The sequence below is a fragment of the Berkeleyomyces rouxiae genome (assembly GCF_048999995.1).
Source record: "Berkeleyomyces rouxiae strain 22BRR77 chromosome Unknown BrBRR77_ptg000009l, whole genome shotgun sequence".
NCBI lineage: Eukaryota > Fungi > Ascomycota > Sordariomycetes > Microascales > Ceratocystidaceae > Berkeleyomyces > Berkeleyomyces rouxiae.
The window spans coordinates 1,518,695-1,535,614 of NW_027396499.1; the positions used below are offsets into that span (position 1 = coordinate 1,518,695).

The following is a 16,920-nucleotide window of genomic DNA, read 5'->3' on the forward strand; positions in this document are numbered from 1 at the left end:
GCTTCTCCCACAATGCCCGCCACGTACGCGCTCGGTGAGGCCATCCCGGACACACAACATGTGAGTAATGCATTCTGCCGCCGTGTTCTTTGGACGAACCCCGCAGTCTGACACACTCCCTTTTGCTTCTAGGCCGTGAGTGTCTCGCTGCCATCGTGGGCTTCCAATGTTGGCTATGAGGAGGGCCAGAGCTGGGTCGTCGACAAGATGACCACTGGCTACCCGCGGTATGTGTAGCGTTGGTGTGCTTTTCGCTACCATGACTGTCGCGGCTAATTTGTAGCAACTAGCTTTTTCATCCACAAGAGCATCGCTGCTTTGGCTGAGTCCATTGTAAAGCTCCATGGCAAGCCGGGCCAGACGGCCATGCTATTTCCAATCCATGCGCCAGCCCAGCGGTGCGTTGACTTCATCAATGCCATGAGTCCTGCGCCAGTCTCCGCCTCTTCTTTGCACATTGTAGACCTAGTGCTGAACACGGCAAAGGCCACAGCTCCGTCGCTCTTGCGCCTGTCTCCCAGTATCTCCGCCGTGGTCATGGACAAGGAAATATGGCCTCTTGCCAAACAGTACTGGCAGCATTCAGGAGACGGTATTTCCAGCCGCCGTGCCGAGTTCTCAGATGCTGTTCTAAAAGAGGGCCTGTTCAAGGTAGACTCGTGCCACTCTACCGCTTCTCCTCCGCCGACTCCTGTTTCTCGCCGAGGGCCCCGCCGCTACCAGGCACGCCAGGGCTCTATTGATAAAACCGGTCGCAAGTCTCCTGGGAGCGGCTCGAGCGGTTCCTCGCCCAAGTCGCCTACAGGCGAAGATCTCCAGGCCACTGAAAGCTTCCATTTCCTTGAAGAGCGCTTCGGTCGCAACCTCGATCTTTCGCTAGTTCCCTGCGCTCGGTCGGCGATCCGTCGTCGTATTGCCGGCGCCATATCCGAGGCCACGTCTTCTGAGCCGAGCGCTATTAACGACAACGTCCGTGGTGTTAAGAACCTCCACGAGAACGACATCTTCCTGTTCCCTTGTGGCATGAATGCCATCTTCCACATCCATCGCGCTCTTCTGGCGGCTCGCGGCCCTCTTAGAAGCGTGAATATAGGGTTCCCGTATGTCGATACACTCAAAATTCTCCAAAAGTTTGGCCCTGGCTGCGAATTCTACGGCCATGCGTCTGAAGAAGAGTTAAACAACTTTGAAACTCGCCTCAAGGGCGGAGAGCGCTTCCTTGCCTTGTTCTGTGAATTTCCAGGAAATCCACTACTTACTTGCCCTGACTTGAAGAGAATCCGCGCGCTGGCCGATCAGTATGGATTTGCCATTGTTGTCGACGAAACCATTGGCACCTTTGTAAACATGGATGTCCTCAAATTTGCCGATGTTGTCGTCAGCAGCTTAACCAAGATCTTCTCGGGCGAGTCCAACGTCATGGGTGGGAGTGCCATTCTCAACCCCAACTCCCCCATGCACGAGTCTCTCAAGTCCACCCTAACCTCCCAGTACGAAGATACCTACTGGCCTGAAGACGTTGTTTTCATGGAGAGAAATAGCAGGGACTTCCGCTCACGTATCGACCGTTCAAACGCCAATGCGCTCGCCTTGTGTGATCTCTTGCGCGAGAATCCTCTGGTCAAGGACGTCTTCTATCCGAAATACAATGCTTCCAGGGACAACTATGAGGCTTGTCGGCTACCAAACGGCGGCTACGGCAGCCTCCTGTCTCTTGTGTTCCACCAACGCTGCCAGGCCATTGCTTTCTTCGACAGTCTTGATACAGCAAAGGGCCCTAGCTTGGGCACCAACTTCACCCTGACTTCGCCATATGCCTTGCTCGCTCACTACCAGGAATTGGATTGGGCCTCTGACTATGGAGTCGATCCGAACCTCGTCCGTGTCAGCACTGGGTTGGAGGAGACGCAGGAGCTGCTAGCTACATTCCAAAAGGCCCTCGATGCTGCCAGCAAGGCGTCGGGCTAGCCGCGGTGGGCTGGACGGCAGATGACATTTGTTTTTTTTTTCTATTTTGGTTGCTTTTCATGTTTGGTCATTTCTTTTGTTTATTCAACATAGCGATGTGATGTGCATTGATTCAACATATTGTAATAGCTGGCATTATCATGAAGATGGCTGATTAAATAGCCAGATCGTTTCTATATAAAATCACGATTGAATTACACAATACAGGCAGCGATAGATTACCCCGTGCCGCAGTTGTTCTCTCACATGACAATGCAGCTGATCTTGCGGTATCCAGGTCCATACTGCTCAATTCCTGTTTCGATTTCATCGGCAACTGACTTCTCGTTGACCTCGGCGCGGAAGTTCTTCTTCAGAAAGTGCTCGAGTTTTGGGTCGAGATTATCCGTGCAGGCCTGTCCAACACTATTGGCGCGGCACAACGGGCAGTTATCGTGGCGTCTCTGCATCTTGATGATACAACGAATACAAAATACGTGGTTGCACGACAGCCGGATAGCACGCCAGGCAATGGCAAAGCATACAGGGCACAGGTAATCGTCGATCTGCGGCACCAGAGAGACGAGCTGCGATGATATAGCAGCGCACATGTCCTTTGCCGTGGAGCCTGACATGAGGCGCGTCGAGTCTATGGCCTGCGGGAACACCTTTGAGACGCCAAACGAGGTTCTCTTGTCAAACTTTTTGAGAATCTTGACAATGGCGGTGCGGTTGATTTCTTGGAACTGCAGGTTCTTGAGAATGGCCATGTTGAGCTGCAGGAACCGGGACAAAGCTTCGCGGCTTTGAGGCCTCGAGAAGCCGCCGTTGAGCTGAAGCTTGCGAGTTTCATTGTGGAACCATTGAAGCTTTGTCAGGGCATCTGTGCTCTTGCGGGCGCCGCTAGACGTCTCACAGGTGGAAAAGAAGACCTCTGCCTCGATGTAAACGTGGAATATTTCACGCCACTTTCTAATGTCTGTTCGACAAAACCGAGAGGGGCGCGAGACGACAGCTACAATGTCCTTGAGGCTATCGATTTCGCTGGCAAGGGTCTTTTCTTCCTGGGCCTGTATCAACTCGAGGCCGGTCATCTCCCGCTGGAGGATGTCAAAAAACTGCGCGTCGAAATGGAGCGGGACCTTGAGGACGTCGGAGTTGGAGACCGGGATCGGGAGGCCATGTTGTTCCGAATGGCTCGGTGTCGGCTCGTTGGTCTCGTTAAGGGTTGGCTCAAGATCGTTGTGGCTCTCGCGGGGCTCCAGGCCGTTTTGCTTTTCCAGGATCCGCTGGAGGAGCTTTTTCGAGGCTGGCGTAAGCGTAGCATCGACGGGAGCTCCATCCTCCATGTGGATGAAGATGCTGAGCCTCGGCTTCAGTGCCTGGAGCTTGGAGGCTGCAGCAGGGTTTGAGGACTGTCAGAAGGCCATCGAGCACGTCACGGCAGAAGACTGGGGCAGATGGCCACTCACATTCTTCCAAGTCATACTGGAGTTTCAATGCAGCATCGGGGGTGGGGGAAACCAGCTGTTTGATGGTCTCGGAGTCTAGTCCAAGGTCGCGCAACTCGTTGAGGATCTTTTTAAGACACTTTTTGAGCTGGCTGTACGGAATAGCATGTTCAACCCAGTGCTGGGGAAACCCTAGGCGTGTGCGGAGCAGATTAGCATGAGGTTCTGCTGCCGGCAGTTGGTCTCGGCGCTGGTCTGGTGTGCCTTGTAGGAGATGTGTACCTTCGTGCTCGAGCGCTTGTTTAAAGTCGTGGCCAAACTTCATGGTGGCGGAGGAAGAACGAGAACAAGTCAAATGCGCGGCGGTCCAGCCTGGGACAAGGTGTCGTCAAAGCGGCGATGATGATTCGGGTGGCCTTTGGTCGTCATTCCTAACGGGGACGGGGCAGCATCGTAGTCGCGGGGGGCGGAGATGAAGAATCAGATGAAGGCGATGAAGAAGACGGCGATGACGATGCTGCCAAATCCAAGCCCAGACGGCGCGCTGGTAGAAAAGCCTACAGCGCAACTCTGGCGATGGGCAAAATCTGGCTGATTTTTATTTTTAGTGTGCAATCAACCCCATATTGCCTAGCCCATAGAAAGCCTCTTTTTTCGTGCTGATGGACACGAGCCACCGAAAACTGCAGCCGGCGCCACGAGAGCCAAGCGCGGTTTCTACATCACCAGCAAGTAACTGACTAGATGGTGCAGCGGTCAAATAAAAGTCGCTCTTCTTGACACGCTGGAAAAGCACCCGATTTGACTTCTCCGGCACATTTAATCATGCCGACTAAGAATGACATCATCAGCGCACCAGTCCTCGTCGTCCAAGATTTGTGCGACCTGTTCTGCATGCGCGCCAAAAATTTACCCGCCCTGCTTAATTACCCCACTAATCGATATTTTCACATGATCGCAACGGGCCCGGCCAGCATCGCCAGTCCTGCGCCCAAGACGCCACATCTTCTGTGGTCTTCTTCTTCGTTTCCTGCCACGGCCCATCTGCCTTTGGCTCTTCAACCCCAGCTCCCACCTCCGCTCGACCATGGGGGCCCAACAGTCAACCAGCAGCGCCAGCGCCGGCCCGAATGGCCAGGCCAAAACATGCTACTACGAACTGATTGGCGTTGAGCAAACCGCTACAGACGACGAGTGCGCGTTTCCCTTTTTCCCGCCAGTCCACGAGACTCCCTGCGTGCGTCGTGGCTTGCGTGCTAACCCTGGCCCCCAGAATCAAAAAGGCGTACCGTCGCCAAGCCCTCAAGCACCATCCCGATAAAAACCCCGACGACATCGAAGCCGCGACAGAACGATTTGCCGAGATACAGGCTGCCTACGAAGTGCTGTCGGATCCGCAGGAGCGCTCGTGGTACGACTCGCATCGCGCCGCGATCCTCGGCGGTGTCGATCCAAGCGATATTGGCACTGCCAACGATGCCTACTCCAGCGCCCACCATACCTCTTCAGACAAGATCCTCGCCCTGATCAGCCGCTTCAATTCGACTGTGCGCTTCACCGACGACCCCGTCGGCTTCTACGGCTCGCTCAACTCAATCTTCACTGACCTTGCAGACGAAGAACGAGCCTCGAGTGAACAACTGGGTGTCTCGGACAACTTTACATACCCCGACTTTGGCACATCCAAGTCCGACTACGACACGGTTGTCCGGCCATTCTATTCCGTCTGGGCCAACTTTTCTTCTTGCAAAACATTTGCCTGGGCGGACAAGTACCGGCTATCGGATGCCCCGGATAGAAGAGTGCGCCGCCTCATGGAAAAGGATAACCAAAAAGCACGCCAAGACGCCCTGCGAGAATTCAACGAAACCGTTCGCTTCCTAGTATCGTTTGCGCGAAAGCGCGATCCGCGATACCAGAGAAACGTCCAGACAGAGGCAGAGCGACAACAGTCTCTCCGCGAAGCATCCGCCGCCCAGGCAGCCCGGTCCCGCGCAGCCAACCAGCGCAACATGGACGACTACGTGGTCCCCGAGTGGGCCCAGTCGCAGCCCGCAGAGCAGGATTCAATATTCACCGGCGACGAGGAGGAAGAGATTGTCGAGGAAATTGAGTGCGTCGTGTGCGACAAGACCTTTAAGAGCGAAAAGCAATTCGAAGCACACGAGCGCAGCAAGAAGCACTTGAAAATCGTCCAGCAACTTCGCCGCGATCTCAAGCGCGAAGAACGACTCTTTGAGAAAGCCACAGCTGCCCAAAAAGCCTCGGATCCCGCTCCAAACCCCGAGCCCGAGTCAATACCTCCGCCGGCCCTGGACTCAGATGTGGATGGCAACATCAGCGAGGCAGACGAAGCACCGGTCGTTGAAACGGAAGACTGTGAACCTGCGCCTGGACTCTCTGCAGAACAACCCGACAACCTAAAAAGTGCACCGAGTGACGGGTCAGAGTCCGGGAGCCCCCCGGATATTTCACCGCTCGCCATCGCCGACGACGACGATGCAAACGAAGAGCTAGAAACGAAAAAGATTGGCAAGGCCAAAGCCAAGCGCCTAAAAAAGGCTGCGCGCGACAATACCGAGAACCAGCAAAACCAGACATCGGTGAGCTCCAATTTCACATCCCAGCCTTCTTGCTCCAACCACTTGCCATCGACTAACTCACCATCTAACTATAGTGCAAAGTATGTAACGAGGAGTTTGACTCGCGGACCAAGTTGTTTGCCCATATCAAAAAGGCTGGTCATGCGACTGCAACACCAGTTACAACTAAACCCAAGGGGAAAAAGAAGAAATAGACTATTCAACGCCTCACTGCCACGTGGTACGCGTCCCTAGTCTCCTGATATATCGCGTAGAACACTATCATGAATGGCGGGTCAAGCTATATTGGTTACATCTAATAAAGCGAGTGGCCCAACGATTACCCAGTATGCTGGGTATACAAATTAGAGTCTGGAATAGAAAACAAGTAGAGATGTCAAGGGGGAAAAAACCAGGACTTTGAAATGACAAATGACACGGTGATTCATAGCCTCTGGTCAGCTTCTTCTTCTTCTTCTTCCCCTTCTTCCAGCCCATCTGCCTCGCTCAACGACTCAACCTCATCAATAGCCTCGGCACGTTCATCCATCCCCCTCATCGGGTTGCGATCAAAGACGGAAATGACCGGCCGTCCCTGAACATGCTTGACCCCCGCTCTCCATTCCCACCACTCATCTTCGCTCCGGATCAGAAAGCCAATCAACATGCTGGGATCCATCTCCTTGATGTGTAGCCTGCGAAGTCGGCGGGTGTGGAATGTAGACAGCTCCTCGTGCGTGTATTTTGAAACGTCTTGGTGAAAAGGCAGGGCTGGCTGGGATATGTGAGGGTCAAGGTAGTAGAAAAACATCCCTTGAACTCCAACAAAGTAGTGCGATGATGATGGACGTCCCCTGTCCAAGGTCATGAGTGTTAGCTGACATCAATGTTTCCCTCCATCCAGTGACACAAGTAGATGTAGTCTCTCACCCTGCTATGCCGACAGACTGCGGCATCTGCAAAGCTGCAACCAACGCCTCCCAGTATACTGGAGTAATCTTGTCTATGCCGAGACGCGTAGTGACAAGTACCAACGTCGGGACGAAGTTTGTACCATCAGGCTTTGCGACCTCCATGAAGCAGTCTTCGTAGACGTCTGCGCTGTCGCCGGTCGAATACACCCGAAACGCCGCTTCTGTACTGTTCACCAGAGACCTGTTTACTAGGATTAGAAGAGTGCCTCTTGAGAGGGTCGGTTAGATGTTCACAACTCACTGTATACAGCGAGCAGTAGCCGAAGGTCCAAACCATTCACCTGGATACTTTCCGCAGGCCTCTGCGCCATGCTTGACAAAGTTGTGAATGGAGTATGGCGCATCCGGGTGATCCGCAAATTTCGATATTATATGTCGCTCAGCTTGTCCATAGTCTCCAAGCCTCCAATCTATATAATATAATAACGGATCTTGTTAGCAACACCAACACTACTGTGATCATGACCCCCCAAGAACGCAGAATTAGCAGTGAACTTGCCTCTGCCCAAAGTCTGGATGGCCATCGTGTTTGCCAACAAGCTCTGCCCCGTTCGAATCATACATCCCCAGCCAGCGTCAGAGGTAAACCCGTTCTGGTCAGTGAGCTGGCTCTTTATGCGCATGGAAAGTGAGAGCGACTGAGTAGCTTGTGGATCGGTGGACTTGGGGATGATGTCAAAGTTGGAGCGATACGTCATCCAGAGCCGTGATTGGAAGTCGTCTAGGAATGGTGCCGGCCAGCCCCCGTCGGGGTTGTGGCCTGTGTGTGCTGGCGGAGGCGACACATTACTCGCGACAAAGTCGTAGGGCGCATCGTCGATAGTGGAGGCCTTTTGTTCGTCAACCGTGTTGGCGTGTTCGGGGTTGTTGGAGCTGGTCGCGTCGGGTTTCGAGTCCGTAGAAGACGAGAGTTGGAGGGTTGTGGTAGATTCGGAGGCTGTAGATGGCTTTGCTGCAGCGGCTGTCTGTTTTGTCGGTGAAGAGAGGTCGTAGGAGCATCCAAGGCACCAAATGGGGGCATCCTGAAGCCGGTCGTTGGTGGGCTCCGGATCCCAAAACAACTGGACGATGCGTTTGTATCGTGCGACGTCAACCATGTTCTCGATATTATTAGTGGGGTTGAGTTGGTGGAGGGAAGATGGTTGTAGCAGAGTTGATCAACAAGTTGCTCAAAATACACTCTGATAAGGGCTGTTCAGAACAGGCGGGATGACATCAGCCGCTGGGATGGGGTTGTGGTGGTGGTCGACCAGGTCAAATGATGTAACCGATTTTGGCGCCACTAGAGCTAACTACAAATAGACGTGTTTGTTGTAACTAGTTACTTGAAGTATTGGAAGATGTGATGTGAGAGAAATATAGACTCTACTTCTGTACACTCACAAAATTTTCTCCGAAGCCTTACAGTTTAATTGTACCAGAAGCTATTGTTGCCTTTGCTCATTTTGAGTGCGCTCGTCATTTTCGTTAAGTTATTGACTAATAGTTAGTTCTTAGCTGTCGTGTATCAAAAGACACATCCATGGTTCAATAGGTAGCCCCTAGCTCCCGGTAACCCTATCCCTTAGACACACTCGGGCATGTTTCTGATGACCATTAACTACCCCCACTACTCTATGCCGACAAAATCCAGTGAACCTTTTCACCAAAATTTCATACCATTCCATTCTGTTGCTTTGATTTTTTTTTACAACCCATTTTAAGTTTGTTCTTCGCGCATTATGGGGAAAAAGAACTCCAGAAAACACCGTCGCAATTTCACCAGTGGCACCAATACTCCCTCAAGGGTCTATCACAAGCACTACAGCCTACCTCATTTTGGTGGGTAGTTCTCCTTTCGCGTCCTGCTGACCCACGAATTTCCCTAACAATCTTTTTCCTCTCTAGACTTTGGTGACGTCGCAACCCGGGACGAGTATCAACCGACGCATTGGCAACCACTATCCGGTATCTCGCTTTGGAAGCGGCCTGTCAAGTTTGTTAGTGCCGGCATTTCTCGCCCCCTTGAGAATCTCGACCAATTACATAAAAAACAGACGAATACCCAGGCCCAACCAGCCAAGGAACTCATCGACCCCACGGACGCTCTAGTTGAGGAAGACCCAGTTCCCGTGGCACTCGGCTTTCCCGCCTTTCCTACCGAGATCCCACGACCTGTATCGCCTGCGCTCTCGGACACATCAAGCGTGGAAGTCATCGTCTTCCGGGGCCGCAAAGCAGCGACCCAAGCGCCCAAGCCACAACTACCTGTCGTCAAAGTTGGCGTTGAATCAAGAGATTCTGCAGTCTTGTTGGAAGACGTCAAGCCCGATACTCGGCCTTTGAGCGCCGAACGAAAACAGACAAACACAGACGCCTTGGATCTTGATGAGATCAGGAGAGAAGTCCAGGAAATAATCGACAATTCAAAGGAAGAATTCACAACAGCCATGGTCAAGCCCAGTCACCGCCGCGCAGCCCGTAGAGAAGCTCGACATCGAAAGAAGAACCAGAAAAGACGATCAACGGGCAGTTTTGGATCACTCACCAACCCTATATCTGGATTCAACTTCAATGAAGATAGCGCCGATGAAAGCCTCGATAGCGATCTCATTGTCGAAGACTACAGGCGCAATCTGGCCGAGAATGGCTTTGACTTAGAACCCACAGTATGGGCTCGACGAGATCTTGGCGGCGAAGAGGGCGACATTGTTATCAGTCCTTCAGAAGAGAATTCAAAGACCGATAGTGATGACTCTGATGATATTGGTGAAGCAGAAGAAACTTTTACTTCAAAAATCCCCGAGGACAAAGTCGAAGTCGAAAATACTCTTCATGGTGAAATCATTGCCCAGGAAGTTCAAATAACCACCAATGTCGATCCATTCAGCTTTGAACTTGACAACGCAGATTTCGGGTCTGACTCATCTTCTAGTGAAGAAGATGGGGATGACGAAAACGAAGATGACGAGGCCTTTGATCAGATTTCCGCAAATGAGGAGAACGAAGACGACGAGGACGAGGACGGAGATGAAGAGGACGATGAAATTGATTTGACATACGATGATGATGATGATGATGAAGATGGGGACATCATCAGTATTTTCCCTAGCCTAGTTCGCAAGAAGAAAATAGGCAAAGGCAGTCTGCCTTTCTTCGACCCTGATCTGGACCCATATATCCAGGACCTTCTCAACAAGAAAATCAACAACAACCGCATGAAGAAGGCTGCGCGGAAGAAGAAGCGCGAGCTTTTGCGTGCTCAAGGTCTGCTCGGCAAGTCGGCTTCTCCTGGCGATTTATTCTCAAAGTACCCCAGCGGCATGCAGTTCCATGAGATCTCAAACGAACTTCAGGGCTTTCTTTCTTCGGACCATGAACAGTAAGTTTGCCTTATTATCTTCTTCTTCTAGCAAAGGTATTTGACTAATCTCCTTCCTACCAGACTCACCTTTCCGCCAATGGCTCCAGCGTTCAGAAAGGGCCTGCATGAAATTGCTCACAAGCTGATTCTCGTGTCCAAGTCAACGGGAAAGGGAAACCTGCGCCAGACGACCTTTTACAAGAGGGCAAACACAACTACCAGCCAGTCTCGCTTCAGGCACGTCATGATGGAGATGGGCCGACGACATTTCAAGGTCAAGACAGCATCCCTGGCCGGCACCATCAGATCAAGCAAGAGCGTCAATGAAGCCAGATACCAGGACGGTGAAATCGTTGGCGCCTTGCTACCTGAGCTTGGAAATGACAATCGTGGGCACAATCTTCTCAAGAAGATGGGATGGAGCAGAGGAACGGCTCTGGGTACAGTTGAAAACAAGGGCATTTTGGAACCAGTGATGCAAAAGATGAAGAGCAGTAGAGCAGGTTTGGCTTAAGAGAATGGGGATTTTGTCTGTGGGTCAAACAACATAGCTATGCATATTTCTTATGAATTTCATTCATCTCTAAACAGAAACCCATATTCCTGAGATGTAATGTACAACCACAAACCCCAATTGACCGTGCAGAGCAAAGAACTCCTTTGAGTGAAAGAAAAGGAAAAGAAAAATAAAAGCACGAGAAAACGCAAAACAAGACCTTCCGTGACGCATTAGAAAACCCAACTGGAACACCAGCTGTCAAGGTGCTTGGCTGTGCGACCTTCACCAAGCCCATATCCCGAAAAGAAAACCCCAAAACAATGAGAATAACAAAAGACAAGACGCGAAACAGGCTTATTTGGTGGAAGAGGAGTACTTGGTGACAGCCTTGGTACCCTCAGAAACGGCGTGCTTGGCCAGCTCACCGGGCAGGATCAGACGGACACTGGTCTGGATCTCCCGAGAGGAGATGGTGGACTTCTTGTTGTAAGCAGCCAGTTTGGAGGCCTCGGTAGCAACGCGCTCGAAGATGTCTAGAGGTATTGTGTTAGAAAATAAATAATATACAAAGCAAAGACTTGATTATACGTACCGTTGACAAACGAGTTGAGAATGGACATGGCGCGGTTGGAGATACCAGTGTCGGGGTGAACCTGCTTCAGGACTGGAGGTGTGTTAGAAGAGAAAGTAAAGTGGTGATGGAACCGAGTCTATGCTGTCACTTACCCTTGTAGATGTAAGAGGAGTAGGTCTCCTTGCGGGTCTTGGTGCGCTTCTTCTTGTCGCTGCTGGAGGCAGTCTTCTTGCCGGCGTCCTTCTTCTCAGGAGCCTTGGAAGCAGTGGAGGGAGCCTTGGAGGCGGGCTTCTTGTCAGCCTTGGGAGCCATTGCGAAAAATAAATCGAGTAGAGTTAGAAATGAGTAGAGTAACGAGACGGAGCGACTAAGTCAAGCGAAGAGGTGATAAAGAAACAGAGATGGACGTAGTTGTTGGATGGGAAAATAAGAAAGAAAGTGCAGGAGATGCGTCGGCAGAGCTTTGGGGGAAGCTCTTCTATTTGTACCATACCGCAACAGACGGTCTTTACGTTTACTGATTTCTGCGGGTACAATCGCGAATAAGGCCAATGGGAAACATGCACGGACCAACCGCGACGCGCCTTGGTGCTTAACCTTCTCTGAGCGCTGATTGCGCGCAAAAGTGGGGCCCAGCAGAGATTTCCACGCTGCTATTGGGTGCATCCCTTCTCCTTGTTCCCACTTCCTCATTGGGATATGAACGCCCAGCAAGCCTGTGAAATGCTGAATTTTATCAATCTATGCCGAAAGCGTACAGCCGCCTGCCTGTCTGTTACTCAGCGGTGTGGTGGTTTATCGTGGTTTGCGTGGATCCGACGATGGGCAGTAGCTTGCTTCTCATCGGTATTTCGCATGATGCATCTTGAGATTTACATATTTGTGGAGAGGTTGCTGTTCATCATGACTTCCTGTGCGACTTTCTTAACAGGTGCAGTTACACATTAACTCTTGCAAAAAAAAAATTAAAAAAAAAAATTGAAGGAAGTGAAAACAAAAGAAAACATCTCAGCTTCCTCTTGTGCTACTATGCTACCCTAACCCTACTACTGTCACAGTGACTTTTTGTTTTGCTAGCGATGTGGACGGGCGATTACTTGCGACTCGTGGCAACTAACTGTAATGTAATGCAAAGGAAAAAAAAAAAAAAGACCCGGTGACTACGACAACCAATATGCACTGTCACTTATGCTCGAGATTAAAAACCTGCCATCCTTGTCGTCGCTATGCAGGAGAAGCTACCAAGTGCACCGCAACCAGCCCAAGGCCTCGTTCCAGCAATAAACGCCAGCCCCATTGCCTAGGGAACTCACGACAAGGGAGTCGCGTGATTTCGTGTCTGTCGTGTGTGCGTGCAGCCAAAGCGCGTTTCTAGGCCTTTGCTATGGACCAGGAGGGGAGTGCAGGTCCCACACAGTCATTGAGGCTGAAATTTGGTATGGAAAAAAGTGGAGTGGGAAAGCAGGAGTGGATTTCCCGTTTAGGACTAGTGCCTAGCGCCAGACACGGTGATCCGTGACTTGCTATCAACACGCAAAAACTACTTAACCAATAGCTTCCCAGCCCTGAACTTCTTCCACTGGTTTGCACTTTTCTCTTCATTATCCATCTCTTTTTACACCCACGCTCGCCTTATCTCCCTCCCGTCCGTCGTGGAACATCCGAACTTTGAAATCTCCCGGTTTCTTTTAACAAATTATTCTTTCTCAAAATGACTGGTGGCAAGTCCGGCGGCAAGGCTAGCGGCTCCAAGAGCGCTCAGTCGTAAGTTTTTACCACTTGAATACCTTAAACATGAAGCTTTTTGGAAACTAACCATATTTCTTTCAACAGCCGTTCTTCCAAGGCTGGCCTGGCCTTCCCCGTCGGTCGTGTGCACCGTCTCCTGCGCAAGGGCAACTATGCCCAGCGTGTTGGTGCTGGTGCCCCTGTCTACCTGGCTGCCGTTCTTGAGTACCTGGCTGCCGAAATTCTCGAGCTGGCTGGCAACGCTGCCCGCGACAACAAGAAGACTCGTATCATCCCCCGTCATCTCCAGCTTGCCATTCGAAACGATGAGGAGTTGAACAAGCTTCTGGGACACGTCACCATCGCCCAGGGCGGTGTCCTGCCCAACATCCATGCCAGTAAGTTCTCATTTACTATCCACACAATAACAATTGCATTCCTTACTAACAAATCGCGCAGACCTTCTTCCCAAGAAGACCGGTACCAAGACTGGCAAGAGCTCCAGCATGGTGCTGTAAACTGCTTGTTTAACTTTGTTTTATGCGTTGTTTTCTAGTCAGGTTGGCACTTTTATCTCTTGGTTGTCATGAATTTGGGGTAATTGGGAATTACGGGGTTTCCACGGTTGATTTTTTTTCTTCTCTCGTTCTTTGTGTTTGGGTTGTACATTGAGCCCCATGGCAATGGTGGTAACGAATAAGCATTGTTTCTGCTCCCAACATATTTGATTTCAATACAGAACTGTTTAGCTAGTCACAAATGTGCGTATTCGCATGGTGTCGTGTCTTGTTGCGATATTGCTGTCATGATTATTTGACAGGCGAGTTCATATGCATGTAAGAAAAAAAGAAGCTGAAGTTGAGAGACCGCCGAATATCGTCGCATCTTGGTTATTTAGCTATTTTGATTTGATATGCTGGTTCTGTTCTGTTATTCTGGGGGTAGTATCTGTCTGATCTGTACTATGATGTGGCTGTTGTCGCAATGCCATCCTGTATGACGATTCCCGCAACTTCATCAGTGCGCTTGAGGAGCTATTTTAAGTTAGGAATTGGTTCATGGACGGGCTTGATATGGATGGTCGGTCTTACGATCAAGGAAAGGCGCAGGGAGATTCCGTTCGTATTTGGATCCTAAACGGACAAGTGTTAGAATACAGAAGTGAAGCAGGCTGTGATTCAGTTTTGATTCATACCTCCTGGCGCCGTAGGCGGGATATACGGTTCTGGGTGCTTCCATTGCTCTAGGAGCTTCTCTGTTTCGGATAGCAGGGCCTTCAAGGACGGTTAGCGATTGTGAATGTCAACTATGGGACGCGGTTTCTTCTTGGATGCGCTTTTCAGGAGGTTGATGTGCCCAATTGTTGGGTATTGCGTACTCTTTGTTGCCGCGGGTTGTTTATGGACCGGTTGGCCTCAAAGAGAGACCGGATGTAGAGGGCCTGCCCTCTCCATATGTGACGATGGACTGCCCAGTCCAAGGCAAGCTTAAGAGAGCGTCGGTAGAGCGACCTAGGCAAGGAATGGTTAGCTCACGCAAGTCTTTGTAAAGGGGAGGCGAATGGAAAGAGAGAAGGAGACACTCACAATGCCGCCTGTCTCGAAGACATTTCACTGGTTGGAGGCGGAAAAGTTTGATCTGGGCGATATCGATAGGTCCCGTAAAGAAGAGGCTCGAGGCACAAACAAAGTACACTGGCTCTGTAGAGGAGAGCTTGCCGTTGATTACTGTCGACGAGAAGAGAGCTCAGCCATCTATTTACCAATGGGGTTAGCTATCTGGGATCCGGCACAGCTGGCTGAGATGTTTGCGGAGTGTGGAGTGGAAGTGTGGAGATGGGGAGCTTGGCTCTTAGGCTCTGAGCCTATGGGCCTCTGGGCCTACGAAATGCCAATCACAGGTGGGGATTAGTCAGGGACGCGGCTGGGGCAGCACTTATTGGCCAATGGCAACTTTCATAGCCAGCGGGCTATCTCGGACATGGTGCCCTGTAATTGTATGTGCAGACAGCGACGGAACAGCCTTGCAGGCTCGGCTTTCCAGTGCGTAGTGCATGGTTTGCCGCATTTATTCCGGATTTTACTTATCCTGCGAGCTCCAACCACGGCAGAGATTTTGCTCCCTCGGATTTTGCCAGTCGCAGACCTCTTCCATCTCCGAACCATCCAGACCAGTCTTTTGCCAAGATTGTTGACCACGCTCCAAAATGCTTGCCACGAAACTCACTCGCGTAGCCAGAATGGCCCAGCTTCACCAGCTGCGGTCCAGCCGCCAGCTGCCTCTGTCTTTGCCGCTGATGATGCAGCGGGTGCAGACTTATGCGACTATCACGGTCAAGGTGCCCCAGATGGCCGAGTCGATCTCTGAGGGAACTCTGCGCCAGTTCAGCAAACAGGTTGGCGACTACGTCGAGGCTGACGAGGAGGTTGCCACCATTGAAACCGACAAGGTGCGTTTACTTGGACTCTTTGTGATGTGACATTGATGGCTTTTGAGTCACTCCAAAGCATGGTTTTGGGTTGAATGCTTGATGCCATGAGTTGTCGACTGCGATGCGTCTCTTTGCCAAGCTTTTAGCTTCCAAACTACAGACCAATGGCTGGTGGTTTATTTTAACTAACGTCTTTAATCACTAGATCGATGTGGCTGTCAATGCCCCCCAGTCTGGAACCATCACCGAGCTTCTTGTCGGCGAGGAGGATACCGTGACTGTTGACCAAGAGATCATTCGTATCGACACCGATGGCACTGCTCCGGCTGGAGGCGCTGCCCCCACCAAGGAGGCTGCCCCTGCTGAGAAGGAGACTCCCGCCGCCCCCGCCGCTCCCGCCGCTCCCACTACACCTGCTGCTCCCTCCACGGCCGCTCCGGCTGCCAAGAAGGCCGAGGTACCCAAGGCTTCGACTTCCACCCCTGCCTCCGCCCCGGCCCCCGTTGGCGACCGTAACGAGCGTCGCGTAAGCTCTATGAGATCCTTTACAGCTCTCGTTGAATAAACGGCGAGAAACCACGGTAATTTGATTTACTAACGACCCATTAGGTCAAGATGAACCGCATGCTCCTGCGCATGTCGGAGCGCTTGAAGCAGTCCCAGAACACCACTGCGTCGCTCACCACCTTCAACGAGGTTGACATGTCGTCATTGATTGAGTTCCGGAAAGCCATGAAGGATGAGGTCTTGAAGAAGACCGGCACCAAGTTTGGTTTCATGGGATCCTTTGCGTACGCCTGCGCTCTGGCCATGAGGGAATACCCCGTCCTCAACTCCTCCATCGAGGGCGCGGGTACCGGCGACACCATTGTCTTCCACGACTACGTTGATATCAGCGTGGCTGTTGCCACTGAGCAGGGATTGGTCACACCTGTCATCCGCAATGTCGAGAAGATGGGCATCCTGGAGATTGAGCGTGGTATCGCTGAGGTCGGCAAGAAGGTGAGCCAAACAGATCTATGTATATCGTATGAGTGTGGCCATGCTGACGATAACCCATCATATAGGCCCGCGATCGTAAGCTTACCATTGAGGACCTGGCTGGCGGCACCTTTGCCATTTCTAACGGTGGTGTGTTTGGCTCCAAGCTGAGCACTCCCATTATCAACCATCCCCAGAGCGCCATCCTTGGCCTCCACGCTATCAAGGAGCGCCCCTACGTTGTCAACGGCGAGATCAAGATTAGACCCATCATGGAGCTTGCCCTGAGCTACGATCACCGCATCATCACTGGTCGTGAGGCCGTCCTTTTCCTTGAAAGTGTTCGCAAGTACATCGAGGACCCTCGGCGCATGCTGCTCGAGGTTTAAGTAAAGGAGTAGTGGACATGA

The 16,920-nt window shown here is 51.5% G+C and overlaps 9 protein-coding genes across 9 annotated transcripts; 5 read left to right on the top strand and 4 right to left on the bottom strand.

The window, feature by feature from the left end:
* Positions 1–12: 12 nt before the first annotated feature.
* Positions 13–1,968, top strand: BROUX77_007008 (uncharacterized protein; the record flags this gene model as incomplete). Its single annotated transcript, XM_073752057.1, has 3 exons — positions 13–60; positions 133–227; positions 291–1,968. The coding sequence occupies 3 exons, from the start codon at positions 13–15 to the stop codon at positions 1,966–1,968; spliced, it is 1,821 nt and encodes a 606-aa protein (XP_073603155.1).
* A 242-nt stretch (positions 1,969–2,210) lies between these two features.
* BROUX77_007009 (uncharacterized protein) lies at positions 2,211–3,723 on the bottom strand (the record flags this gene model as incomplete). The annotated part of the gene is made up of 3 exons (XM_073752058.1): positions 2,211–3,343; positions 3,420–3,590; positions 3,681–3,723. 3 exons carry the CDS (start codon positions 3,721–3,723, stop codon positions 2,211–2,213), a joined length of 1,347 nt encoding a protein of 448 aa, XP_073603156.1.
* Positions 3,724–4,485: 762 nt separating this feature from the next.
* BROUX77_007010 (uncharacterized protein) lies at positions 4,486–6,195 on the top strand (the record flags this gene model as incomplete). The annotated part of the gene is made up of 3 exons (XM_073752059.1): positions 4,486–4,592; positions 4,672–6,001; positions 6,076–6,195. 3 exons carry the CDS (start codon positions 4,486–4,488, stop codon positions 6,193–6,195), a joined length of 1,557 nt encoding a protein of 518 aa, XP_073603157.1.
* A 230-nt stretch (positions 6,196–6,425) lies between these two features.
* BROUX77_007011 (uncharacterized protein) lies at positions 6,426–8,051 on the bottom strand (the record flags this gene model as incomplete). The annotated part of the gene is made up of 4 exons (XM_073752060.1): positions 6,426–6,834; positions 6,911–7,135; positions 7,196–7,364; positions 7,454–8,051. 4 exons carry the CDS (start codon positions 8,049–8,051, stop codon positions 6,426–6,428), a joined length of 1,401 nt encoding a protein of 466 aa, XP_073603158.1.
* Positions 8,052–8,675: 624 nt separating this feature from the next.
* Positions 8,676–10,811, top strand: BROUX77_007012 (uncharacterized protein; the record flags this gene model as incomplete). Its single annotated transcript, XM_073752061.1, has 3 exons — positions 8,676–8,775; positions 8,842–10,315; positions 10,379–10,811. The coding sequence occupies 3 exons, from the start codon at positions 8,676–8,678 to the stop codon at positions 10,809–10,811; spliced, it is 2,007 nt and encodes a 668-aa protein (XP_073603159.1).
* Positions 10,812–11,150: 339 nt separating this feature from the next.
* On the bottom strand, positions 11,151–11,682 carry BROUX77_007013 (uncharacterized protein; the record flags this gene model as incomplete). Its single annotated transcript, XM_073752062.1, has 3 exons — positions 11,151–11,329; positions 11,389–11,460; positions 11,523–11,682. 3 exons carry the CDS (start codon positions 11,680–11,682, stop codon positions 11,151–11,153), a joined length of 411 nt encoding a protein of 136 aa, XP_073603160.1.
* A 1,399-nt stretch (positions 11,683–13,081) lies between these two features.
* Positions 13,082–13,616, top strand: BROUX77_007014 (uncharacterized protein; the record flags this gene model as incomplete). Its single annotated transcript, XM_073752063.1, has 3 exons — positions 13,082–13,134; positions 13,204–13,496; positions 13,558–13,616. 3 exons carry the CDS (start codon positions 13,082–13,084, stop codon positions 13,614–13,616), a joined length of 405 nt encoding a protein of 134 aa, XP_073603161.1.
* A 538-nt stretch (positions 13,617–14,154) lies between these two features.
* On the bottom strand, positions 14,155–14,707 carry BROUX77_007015 (uncharacterized protein; the record flags this gene model as incomplete). The annotated part of the gene is made up of 4 exons (XM_073752064.1): positions 14,155–14,231; positions 14,294–14,372; positions 14,477–14,609; positions 14,685–14,707. 4 exons carry the CDS (start codon positions 14,705–14,707, stop codon positions 14,155–14,157), a joined length of 312 nt encoding a protein of 103 aa, XP_073603162.1.
* A 597-nt stretch (positions 14,708–15,304) lies between these two features.
* BROUX77_007016 (uncharacterized protein) lies at positions 15,305–16,899 on the top strand (the record flags this gene model as incomplete). The annotated part of the gene is made up of 4 exons (XM_073752066.1): positions 15,305–15,547; positions 15,735–16,055; positions 16,139–16,531; positions 16,597–16,899. 4 exons carry the CDS (start codon positions 15,305–15,307, stop codon positions 16,897–16,899), a joined length of 1,260 nt encoding a protein of 419 aa, XP_073603163.1.
* Between the last annotated feature and the right edge of the window lie 21 nt (positions 16,900–16,920).